This window comes from Haemorhous mexicanus, chromosome 15, assembly GCF_027477595.1.
Source record: "Haemorhous mexicanus isolate bHaeMex1 chromosome 15, bHaeMex1.pri, whole genome shotgun sequence".
In the NCBI taxonomy this organism is placed as follows: Eukaryota; Metazoa; Chordata; class Aves; order Passeriformes; family Fringillidae; genus Haemorhous; species Haemorhous mexicanus.
This window is the reverse complement of record NC_082355.1, coordinates 4,646,884-4,658,933: the sequence shown is the minus strand read 5'-3', so window position 1 is coordinate 4,658,933 and position 12,050 is coordinate 4,646,884. Positions and strand designations below refer to the sequence as shown.

Sequence of the window (12,050 nt, the reverse complement as noted above, 5' to 3'; positions counted from 1 at the left end):
ACGGAAATCCATTGTGCTTCCAAAGCTAGGAAAAAGGGGAGAGCTGGGGGAAGGAAGGAGCTCAAGAGCTGTTTATTTATTTGTTTGCTGTATTTATCATACAACATATGTGCAACCTTATCATAGCTGATCCCGTTGTTCCAGAGACATCCTAAATTTCTCCATTCCTGGGAAATACATTACTCCTGGACAGTTGAAAGGATACAGGATAAATTTTTATGTGCCTGTATAAAAGGACAGAAACAAAAGGATGTTCTCTGCCTCTCTCCCCTTATGGTCGATGGGAGGGCCAGGCTTGAGGAAAGACTGGGGAACATCCAGAGCTCGTGTTCCTGGTGCTGCCCTTCAGGGATATCCAGCCACCATCCCTGTCTTCTCCTGCATCCTTCAGGGCTGAGCCAAGGCTTGAAGTCCACACATCACCTCTTTGCTGGGCCTCTGCCCTTCAGGGAGCTGAGCACCTGGGGGGCTGCACGACTGCTGAATGAGCCCGTGTCACACCAGGACAGGAGAGCCCAGGTTAGCGGGGCCACGCTGAGGTTACCAGCTGCAAACACTGGGGGACTCCGTGGTGCTGTGGGAGCTCCTTGCACACGCTGAGCCCACAGAGAGCAGCTGCCCTCCCTGCGTCAGTGTGTGACTCCCAGCTCAGCTGCAGCCCCTCTCAAGAGCCATTATTTAGCCACACTCTTCAGACAGACATTGATCTGCATTTCCCATTCAGCCCTTTTCATTCATCTCTATACTTCAAGTGTCTGTGTAGGTGAACCACCAGGGAAATGAGAAATGGGGACAATTTGCATGAGGAGAGGTTATAAGTGCAGGGTGTATAAGTAAATCAGGCTGGTAGGAAGTGAATACTCCCTTCAAAATGAAGGTTTGCCAGATAACAGTAATGATTTTATCTCTTGTCCAGAGGATTATTTATGCTATTGAAAAATCTAATATCTTTTATACGGAAGGTTTTTGCAGGCTCCTGCCAGGGCTGCCCAAAGGAAAGGTGACTGTTCCTTTTTGCAGATACCATTTTGGTTTATATCTCACAGATGTCCCCTTTGTCCCCCAGCACCTCACAAACTGAATCTCTCTGATCTTGTGAAGGTCAGTTTATTCCTGGTATCACCCTGGCAGAGGAAAGTCAGGCACTGCAGGGACACCTAGAGGGGATAATCAGGGTGAGAGGCTATAAGTGACATTTTAACTGACCCATAGAGAGGTCATGAATTTTCATGGCACAACTAAACCCTCTTGTTTCAAATAGCAAAAAATACAGGGCAAAATTTCAGCTCTTTTCTAATCATATGGAATATCCTCAAGGGAAATCTTGATGGTTTTTTCCCTGTGAATTCCCCTACTTATTTATAGCTGCCTGTAATATAGAAGAAAACAATGGCACTATTGTGCATGTCTATATTATAAATAAGTAAAAATGCAAGCCAAATTTAGACACAAATTTAGCTACCATGCTTTCATCCCTGCATAAAATTTCTGCCTACCCAAAGGAAAAAAAACCCACTTTGATGAGGAACATGTATGCTTGTACTAAAAGATTGTCACACATCTTCTCAGTAGCATAAATCTTCACAGGGACTGCTCCATGTATTTCTCTAAAATAAGATCAGCTCAAAAAAAGCACAAAAAGGAATAAAATGAGCCTTATGTTAAGATTATTAAAATATTTAGGCCAACAACCATCTCCTTGTGATTGTTTCCAGCATTCAAGTATCATAAAAATAAAATATGTGTAATATTTGCATTTGTTATATAGTGATATTTTTACCTTTGGATCTTGGTAATATGAGAACGGATATCTCACTTGAAAACCACCAGAAAGTCCCTGTATAAAAATATAACAACAGACTGTGCAGTGGTTATATATAGGTTAATATATATATATAAAATATATCATTTACATTACTGAGACATTGTTGCATGGAGAAATTCAGGGTATTTTAGCCTTATCAACAGTGTTCAGGTGCTGTAATGTTGCTTCTGGCACAGGGTGAGTCAGATCCTGCCTTTGCCCACCTCTTCAAAATCTCTTCCCCAAAGTCAGTGGGTCATTTGTGGATTTCACAGAACAAGGTCAGACTTCTGGTTATCTAAGAATTACACAGGCTCAGACTCATTTCCTCCAGGATCCAAACTGTCTGATAAAGAGTATCAGCTGGGAATTTCAGATCTGCTTTGTTCCCTCATCTGTTACATCCCTGTGGCCAAGGCATGGAGCAGCAGCCTCTGTGCAGCACCCGAGCAAGGGTGAGGTGTTTCACCCTCCCCAGGGCAAAGCTGATGCCAGAGCTTTTGCAGAGGGGGTTCTGCACTTGCTTGACAATTTTCAAGATGATTTAATGCTATTGTTGTTAGCTGGAGTGCATAAGATGAGGATTCTCCCTTTATGTTCATAGTAAATCAGGAATTAGGCACCCAGAAAGAAATGGACCCAGGGAGAGGAAAATGCCTGTTCAAGGACCAGACTTGAGCAGAGAATGACTGAGGTGTACCACAGCCCAGTAATACTTCATGTGAACTCTCTCTTAGGAAAGGCTGTGGAACAAAGTGCTCTGAGAAGACTCCTGCTGACACTGAAGGAAACTTTACCCAGAATGAAAGTCTTAGCAGGAGAAGGGAGAGGGCTGTCCTGCCTAACCTCTGCATTACAGACACTCTCACTGATGAGAGAAATGTTACAACTTTGGCTGACTCGAGTGGAATGTGAAATCTCCCATTTTACAGAACATTCTTCTGGTTCAGATCATTTGAAACGATCAAAGGACGGAGGCTGTGAACCTGTGAAGGAAACTGGAGATTCAAGAATTAACTCCTTTATCCAGTGTCTTGACAGTTGAGAGCAGCTTCAGCTGACCCAGAATATTCTGTTCAGCTCTGCTTTTCCACCACCCATGTAGGACAGCAGGAATATTTGGAAGGGCCCTGGAGCAGCTGTCCTGCCAAAGAGGGAGAAGCGCTGTAAGATGATCAGGAGCTAGACAAGGGCTTGTCCTGATGTGCTGATAGCAAAAGGGTATCAAAGCACTCCCTGTGCTTCTTTTAAAGGGTGGGTCACTGCTGACACTTTCTGCTATGACTTTTGCTTCATTCCTACAGGCAAGTGAACTTGAAGATGATTATGTTTGCAGACACAACTTTTAACTCTATTTCCACATATGAAACAATTATAATCCTCTCTGTGCTGCCTGCAACCTTCTCCAACACATCAGTAATTACACTGAAATAGTTAATTCTAATAAGAAAAGGGAAACAGACATAACAGCACAAGGGTTTTTAATAACATCCAACCTGTAAAACTGTCCAGTAATTTTGGAGAAGAAAGTTGTCTCTGTAAATGGATAGCAGTGATGCACTGGGAAGCACCGAGTGTCTTTAGATTTTGACAGTAGCAGGAGGAAAACAAACTTTGTACAGAAAATCTTCATCTCTTTTTCAAGAACACAAGGTGGTTTTGTGTTTAGATTAAGGTAAACAATAAGGAGGAAAATAATTTTAAGAGAGTGTAACATGTCCCTCTTATGTCCCAGTTACCCTCTGCACTGCCATGAAGGCTGGCAGGAGGGCACACAGCCTCCAGGGCACTGGCCCTGCCAACACTGGCCACTTCCCACATTTCAGGAGGAGAAGTAACAGCACTTGGCACAGATAATTGGCATTTCAGGAATTTGCATTATGGGAAAATTTGTGAGTGAGCTGAAAATCACCTATACATGGGAACTAAAACCTCTTCTACCACATTTTCCCAGCTGCAGAGCTGCCAGACGTGCTGAGGGATGATGCAGAGGAAGCCAGGTTTGAGTGGGTTGTTTGTGTAACTTTCACTTCTGCTATAGACAAGACATTAGCTCTCTCTTCAAGAGAGCTCAGCTGAGGGCTGGCTGCAGTGACACAGAGCTGCAGACACAAATCCCTAACAAGCACTCCAGGACATCAGCTCTAGCTGGGAGGGAAGAAGGGATCACTCTCACGGGTAGTTTCCCATTAGTATATCCAGGATATGTTAAACCACTCTTCCCTTTCTCTGGGCTTGGTAGAATAAGTCACAACAGTTGTGTACCATTCTAGATTCTGGTGCATTGAAATATGTCTGATATCCTACTCCACAGGGTATAAAAAGAAAGATGGGAGAAAAGGGAACTTAGATCTAGAGAATAATTTCACAAACAGCTGTTTGAAACATATTTGAGGAGGAATTTGTGCATTTGGCCACATGCATTCCTACAGGCCAGATCAGCTTTCAGTGAGAATTTAGAAATGAACAGGCATTTTCTGCTATTTATAAGACTTTCCTCTTATACAAACAGCTCATCAGACTCTTCAAAATGACCTGTGCAACTTACTAAAGCCACCTGGGTTTCCCATTGAACACACTGACTGAAAAGGTGGTGTTGAGGAAAACATTTATTTCCCATTCTATAATATTTCTCCGGATTATAATAAGTTTTAAAAATTACAACACTTGAAAAAACTTTACTTCCTCTTCCTCATCACTGTCAGTTACATTGACAATATAAGTGCTGGAGGGAGTAGATGGGGGGGATGGCAAAACCTCCTCTACCACTTCCACGTCCAGCTGTGGCAGGGGGCTCAGAACTCGCTCCTCGCTGCAGGTGCTCTGACAGGACACGACTTCAGGGCTCCCACAGACACGCTGGTTCTCACAGAGCCTCTCTTCTGAGTATGCCCTGAAACGATAGTCTTCATCCAGAGTGGAAAATATCACCTCCTGCCTCTGGTTCCTCTCCTCATAAAAGCCAAAGCACTGAGGCACTGAGCTGGAGAAATTCCCGTAGCCAAACGGAGCTCTGAGTGGGAATGTGCTGCAAGGGAAGAGATTCAAGCTTGGCTTTCAGAAATGCAGGGCTGCACAATGACACTCCTGTTCTGTGCTACTCAGCTTATCCTGTTTTCTAAAACATACAAATTTAAAACCATGCCTAATTTCAGCACTAGGGCCATCACAAGAGAAGTTCAGTAGCTCAGCACACACGAGGTGGCTCTGAGAACAAAAATAAACCCCATTTTATTTAGCAATCAAATAATACCATAGATAAACCAGCATGCAGTGAGTTAACCAACATACTCAGATTAATTTTAAAAAGCATCAAAAGTCAGTTTGGGTAATTTCTGTATGCCAAATTTTGTGACAGACCTGGGGTAAAACGCTCTTATTTGTAATTTTTCATGAGATCTTACATCTGCTCCACTGTTATCAAACAGGACAGGGAGTCCTTGTGCCCAATATGTGGTTGTCAATGTTAATATTTAAAGAATGCACAGTAATAAATGTTTAAAAAGCAACCACATAGTAAATCGCAGGAAGTTACTCTGTCAAATGGAACTGTATTCCTCCAGTGGCAGATGCCTGAACTTTTATTCAGGTGCAGAAAGACACAATGATTGTAATTTACAGTGTTTTAGAGAAATTCACTACCTTGTGAAGAAAACAAAAATATGTAAAGAAGTAATAGAGCTCCACAGTGCAGGCATTGTAAAGACATTGATACAATATTAAGGTTTCAAGGGGACTAATCATCATTCCAATCTAATATTTAAATTTTTAGTGCATACATCTGCACTTTCAGTTCAGAAATCATGACTCTTGCATGCAAGAAATGAGTTTATAGGAAAGAGAACTCATAAATCACTGTATTAGAAAAACCCTGCCATTAGAAAAGCTGGCATTCAGCTGGCATTAATGGACTTAAGAAGTCCATTAATGTGTGAAATCAGAACAGTCTTTTATGCTACAAGAACTCTTTCAGAAGCCTCACAAAACTGTCTCATTTCAGACAAGGGTTGAGCAAAGATCATTTTTAGCAATTTTGGGAATATGTGTTCTGTGTTTCCTTAAAGGACCTCAAAAATAGAAATATCTTGTACTGTACTTGTCAGCTCATGAAGTTGTTCTGAGTTTGATGGGTCATCACTAGCCCTAATTAAAGACCCAGTGGTCTCATTGCCACAGGAACGTATTGCTTGCTGCTGCTAGTGAGAATAAACAGTGCATTAACAGGCAAAATTTAAATCTAATAATCATAATAATTTGTTACATTTGCTACTGCACAGTCATGAAAGCAAAATGTTGCCCTGTAAGGAATAAGGATCAGATGTCTGGTGTTTGAGCTGCCCACCTGCACCAGGGCACTGGTGCTTTCTGTGCATGCTCAGCCCGCAAGCACCCATGGGACACTACATGTGTCTGCTTGGAAATTCCTTGATTAGGGAATCTCTGACTGACTGAAAAGGAAGAACTAGGAATTACTACTTACACAGGAATTCTGCAGACAACTTCCCACCAGGCTGGGTTTCAGGAATATTACCACTTATGGCAATCATAGTGTACCCAGGAGACACCTCCAGGACACACCCACTTCAATTTTATCTGACCATTTTCAAACTATATTTACATTATCTCTACCTAATGCTCTTCTGCTGAAAACAACTGCACTTAGACCCATAAAGTGGAAAGGAGATACTTCTGTTTTCCATGGCCTTGGGGGTGCCAATTACAATTGCAATAATTCTATGGAGCCTTCAGTAACTGGGCACGTATTACGAGCAGGCTGAGGCCAGGGGTTCCCAGCACACAGCAGCTACAGGAAGGTAAGAGCTCCTTTCCCTCTCAATGCTCCACCTGCTGTCTGCAAGTCAAAACATTCTGTGCCTTTCAGCATTCTTTTCTTACTGGTATTGAAACAGTTTCATTACCTTGATGGGAAACAGCGAGGTCCAGGTATAAAGGAAGGGTGGCAAAATGGAAACTGAGGAGTTCCTCCAAACAAACCGGCTGGTTGTCCAATGGGAGCAGACACATAGGCAGGTGAGGGAATAAAAGGGGTAGCCTGGGGAAGAGCTATGCCTCTGGGAAAAACAGAAATCCCTGGGATCTCACTGTTAGAGACAGAAAACCTGCCACTAGTGCTGCTGATGTTACTCGGGTTTCTGTTGCTGAAGCTCTCAGCGAAAACAGGTGCAGGTCTCTTCAGGGAGAAATTGAGCCCAGGTGATACAAAAGCTTCTGTCTGAGCAGGCTCAGCAAAGTGCTGTGATGAAACTACAGGGCGCAGGGGCAGGGTTGGAACTGCAACAGCCACTGATGTGGTGCTTGCAGCCGTGGTCTGGAAAAGGGTCATGGGCACAGCGTGCTGGATGGAAGAAGCCGGCAGACGGATGGCGGGAGACTCACCTTCAGGAAACAAAACAGTGACTTATCAGACATGAACAGAGACTTCTGATAAACAGCATCATAGAAAACCACAGCATTTCTGGGTACAGTCACAATAATTCCCCCTGAAATTTCCCAGCAACTCATGTCATGCATCTAATGTGACACCATTCTGAGAGATGGGTTTGGAGCCCACAAGTTAAAGCTTCATTGCACAGAAACCCACACGAGGAAGGAAGTGGCTGATGTGGATCCATTGGTCTGGTGAGGTCTGTCTTGTCCTAGTAAGGCCCCACAATGGGTTGGAGTGTGCCTCCAGCTCAGAAGACCTCACAAGTCTACTGATGTGAAGTGAGCCTAATTTATAACAAATCCGTGTGCTGAGGAGTCTAAAACACCCTAATCCCCAATATGTTTCCTTATTTCATCAATGAATGTACACACTAGACAATTTTACTTTGAAATGTTTTGCAGAGCACAAACCTCAATGTACACTTTCAAATCACACCTCATCAACAGGGCTGCCTTTATAGGGAAAGATTTCAAAACACACTGCATAGCATTTTTCAGACATCACTAACTTCATCAGAACAAAGCTGAGTATTCTTTTGTTTTAATATCTCCAAGTATTCCCACGCAGCATAATCAGGAATTTCATTTTCTTGTCTCATTGCAAAGAAAACAGCCCTTTCCAGGATATTTAGAGGAAAATGCCATTGCCTGGATCTGAGCTATTTGCTGTTGAAATCCACTATCCATGCACTGACAGAGCCAGAGGTCTTCCTCTAAGGAATATGCAGATCAGCTCTTACACTGGTCTGGGGGCTCTCACTGCCATTGTGGAGTTTTTGTAAAAAAGAAGGATCCTTCCAGGCTGTGAGGTGGAGACCAAATGAGGGAAAGCAGCAGCTGTAGCTTAACATCTCAAGTAGAAAGAAATGTTGGTAAATAATCACACCTTCTCTGGGCAACCTGTGCCAGGGCCTCACCACACTCATAGCAAAGTTTCTCCCCAATATCTAATCTAAGCCTACTTTCTTTTGGTTTGAAGCTATTCCCCCTTGCCCGGTCACTACTGGAACAGGTAAATTCTCAATTTTTAAAATAATTCACTACTGAAAACTCACAGACTGGAAGTCCAATACTGTTCTTAACACTGGAGTTGACAAAAGAGTAAGTAGGTGATGAGAAGGGAAGGGTGCCAGCTGGATTTGTAGTGATGGCACTCTGGGAAGTGCCTGAAAATGCAGCAGAGCCAGGTGGTGGAGAGCACTTCTTTTTGTTTGGCTGATAAACCCAACCTGTCAGAGATGAAAAAAAGATGCAGACATCCATTATTTTGGATGGTTTCATTACTTATCTAAAGCTATGCTATAATTCTGAAAGATCTGATAAGACAAGTGCAAAACCTGCTCCTTTAGGCAATGGCAATGCTCCACTTGGTGAGCTAGAAATGGGGAATTTTATTGGAGATGGAAATTAAATAGAAATATTTGGGTATTGTTTAGAAGTTACCAAGTAGCTGTTTGTAAGACAAAAATCTACCAAACACTGGGGAGAGATGTGGCTCAGCTCCAGAAGAAACCACATTAAGGAGAAGATGACACTCACTGCACTGTGGGCATTCAGTGTGGAGGAAAACCATGGCTACCCAAAATGTGGTTTTATCTCATGGTTTCTTTAACCCCTTAAGTCTCACGCATATCTGCAGGTTACAAGACATAATAGAAAATATGATCCACTGGGAACCCTGGATAGATTGTGGAAGAGCAGGTTTGCCTTCGCCTGACAACATTAACCAAACACTAACAGACATAAGAATATTTCATGAATTTACAGAGCTGTTTGGTTTCTTACACAGGTTAACTCTTAATGCAACTTTAAAGAAACACCTTTTTTTCTTCTTTTTTTGAAAGCTGCAAGGAGAGAGGGAGAGTGATGCTCTTTGTTTATGACAGATTAGGCAGGATCATGAACAAGCAGCATTATGACAACAGAGAGAGAAAGGATCACAACACCTTGTATCTCAACAGCTTTTTAAAAGTGTTTTACATTCTCTTATCTTCTGGATAAATGAAATTATTAAGGGTACAAACTTAAACACTTGACAAAAGGCTGAGAAACATTTTCCACACCATTATGTGGGAAACTCAAGTCTACATGTTTGAGAATCCCACAGAATACAATGCTATTTGTGCTTCCTGTGACATTTCCCTTTCCTGCTTTTAAGAAATGGACACATGTGTCACCACAGGCCACCTGGGCAGCTGTTTCTGGAGCAAGGACTGATGCAGCAGTCCACACAAACTCAGTCTCTGGCCATTAGACTATTAAAGCATTCAATAAAGCTGCTGCAGCTGCAGTGTTCTAAGCACCAGCATTTTGGATGCTTTAAAAAATTCATTGTTTCAAGCACACAGAAGGATTATGTACTTGAAATATCTGTATTTTTTTTTCTATCTCTGTTGATTGCCATAATGCATGAGATCGATTTTCCCAAAAGCCCTGCACTTCTAAAGCATTCAGGTAAATAACGAAGATGTTTACCAGGAAATTCCTCCCTGTGCCTCAGTTTTATTTTGTTAGCTTCCTCATAATAGGGCTGCTTCTGCTCTTCAGTGAGTTTGCTCCACTCCAGGCCCAGCTGGACGCTGATCTCTGCGTTGTTGGCCCCTGGGTTGGCTTTGGCCACAGCAGCCCTGTGGATCCGGGCCCACACCATGAATGCGTTCATGGGACGCTTCACACGGCCACTCTTGGTCTTGCTGAAGGGAGTGTCTGGCATCCCTGTGCAACAAGGGAGGGAAAGATCATCACCTTCCAGGGAATACAGCAGGTCACACTCAATATCACACCCACAGGGTATTTGGTAACAGCATCACCAGAGCTTTGGAACAGATGAAACTCAGTGCACATTTGAAGAGCAGTTCTGACAAAATCCTCCACTGCCCTTTGCTGAGTCACTGCACAAGGAATCAGTTACCTTTTGTTATGTATAATTAAAAAAAAAAAAAAAAAAGAAGGAAATAAACGGGGCCTGCTAACACACTAGTTTGGATTTCAGTAGGCTTGTTTTCTTATGAATTTACAAATTAATCATTGTACAGCACAGACCACACCACCACAAATTTATTATCGCCACCAGACCTATGTAACCAAAGCCCTAAGGATGCAGGGACTAGGATTAAGGATGGGGAGGCTGCTTAGTCCCACACCTGTGCAGTCCCTGCCTTCTCAATCACAGTTGTTGCTGTTTTGAGTTTCTGCTTGGGTTTTGGTTTTTGGTTTTTTGGTTGGTTTTTTTTAAATTTTTTTTCATTTTTTTGGATTTGGACACTCGTTTTGTTGGAGGAACATGTGTTCCCAAATGATTGTTACATGATACTTGCCTTTGGCTCTTTGTAAACACAGGCAGCATTTAAATTGAGCTGGCAACATGATGAATCCACAGGCCCCTTAAAAGTGATCCCTGAGCAAGCAATTTCCTCAGGGAAAAGGTTTAAAAATTAACTCTTTCACATCACTGATAAAGGGAAAAATCTTTAAGACTTTACTTAAATAATTAATTTTGAATGTCTAGATATTAAAAGTTTCTAATATAGATGTTTCAAAATGCTCTTCATTTAACAGGTCCAGAGTTTTTCAGAGAGATATATGACTACTTTATAGTTTTAAAAATCAAGCAGAGTCCAGACCTTAAAAGTGCAATCACAACTCAGTGTAATTCTGAACGCTGTCCTAAGAGGTTTCGCCCAGACAGGGAAGAATGTGACAAAACTGCCTTGATTGTAACAAACCACAACAAAACAACTCTGTGCTCCCGTGCTTATGTGTCTTACACTGTGCAAGAGTCGTGCTAAACCCAGCCTTTGCAAAGGAATGGTTTCCTAACATGACCTTTCCACTTGTGTTCTCCTGCCTGATAACAAGTCACCCTGCAAGCTCTCTGACCATAATACCTGAATCCGAGGGCAGGACTGTGAGGGGAACGTTTTTTGTTTCAATCTTTGGTCGCTGCAATAGAGGCTGCAATTGAACTGGCACTTGTTTTACCGGCACTGGAGTCACATGCATCAGCTGCGAGGGAAGAGGGCCTTGGAGCTGTACGTGGGACCTGGGAGGTAAGGACTGAAACAAGACCGGGATATTCTGATCTTGAGCAGGGTTCCCAAGCTCGCACAGGGATCCAGCCGGGGCATCGCTCTTCTCCACCTTCACTGGGCGGGCCTCGTAGGTCACGCTGGGTCGCTCCGTTTGGACGGCAGCTCTTCTCCAGGACTTATTCCCCGTTTGCTCCAGGACCTTCTCCTCGTTCTGGCGGTCACCGCTGCCCCTTTCCTGGTCCCTTTCTCTTCTGACAGTACTCCGGGCCTCTTTCTCAACCGTCGCCGGAGTCGAGATGCACCTGCTCTTCTTGGCCGCTCCTTCGCTGTGCCCGGGCCGGCTCGGGTGCTCCTGCACTTGGACGCGCAGCCCTCCGAGAGGGCCCATGACCTCCCTGTGCCTGGGGGGCGAGGCGGGGCTCGCCCGGGCGCGGAAGCGGCAGTGCCTGACCCTGCGCTCCATCGCTCCGCTGCCGCTCCTCGGCCGCCGCCACCGTTGCGCCAACGCTCCCCGCGGCCCCGCGCCGCCGGCGCGCACCGAACCCGCATCCCGCACCAACCGCGGGGCGCGCACCGAGCCCCAGCCCCGCCGGCTCGGTCGCGTTGTCCCCCCGTCCCGCGCCCACCGGTGGGGCCGCCCCGACCGCCCATCCCGTGCTCGTTGCTCGGCGCGCTCGGACCGGGGCGCACGGCTCCGCGCCCCGCAGCCGCCATGGGCGCCGTTGCCGGAGCCGCCCCGCGCTCCGCCCGCCGGCTCCGCCCGCCCT

General features: G+C 44.4%; 1 protein-coding gene across 1 annotated transcript; it reads right to left on the bottom strand.

The window, feature by feature from the left end:
- Positions 1 to 4,400: 4,400 nt before the first annotated feature.
- Positions 4,401 to 11,980, bottom strand: SOX30 (SRY-box transcription factor 30). Its single transcript, XM_059860227.1, has 5 exons — positions 11,140 to 11,980; positions 9,728 to 9,967; positions 8,308 to 8,481; positions 6,724 to 7,201; positions 4,401 to 4,832 (listed from the first exon to the last, which is right to left on the bottom strand). The coding sequence occupies exons 1-5, from the start codon at positions 11,744 to 11,746 to the stop codon at positions 4,463 to 4,465; spliced, it is 1,869 nt and encodes a 622-aa protein (XP_059716210.1). The 5' UTR covers positions 11,747 to 11,980; the 3' UTR covers positions 4,401 to 4,462.
- Between the last annotated feature and the right edge of the window lie 70 nt (positions 11,981 to 12,050).

Bases quoted from the DNA above. Each gene is read 5' to 3' on its own strand.
- SOX30 (XM_059860227.1), bottom strand. From the start codon at position 11,746: ATGGAGCGCAGGGTCAGGCACTGCCGCTTCCGCGCCCGGGCGAGCCCC. The intron at 7,202-8,307 runs GTGAGTTTTCAG...TGTTTCCTGAAG, and splicing joins CAGTATTGGACTTCCAGTCT to GTGAGTCTCCCGCCATCCGT. The intron at 4,833-6,723 runs GTAATGAAACTG...CTTCCCTTGCAG, and splicing joins CCTCGCTGTTTCCCATCAAG to CACATTCCCACTCAGAGCTC.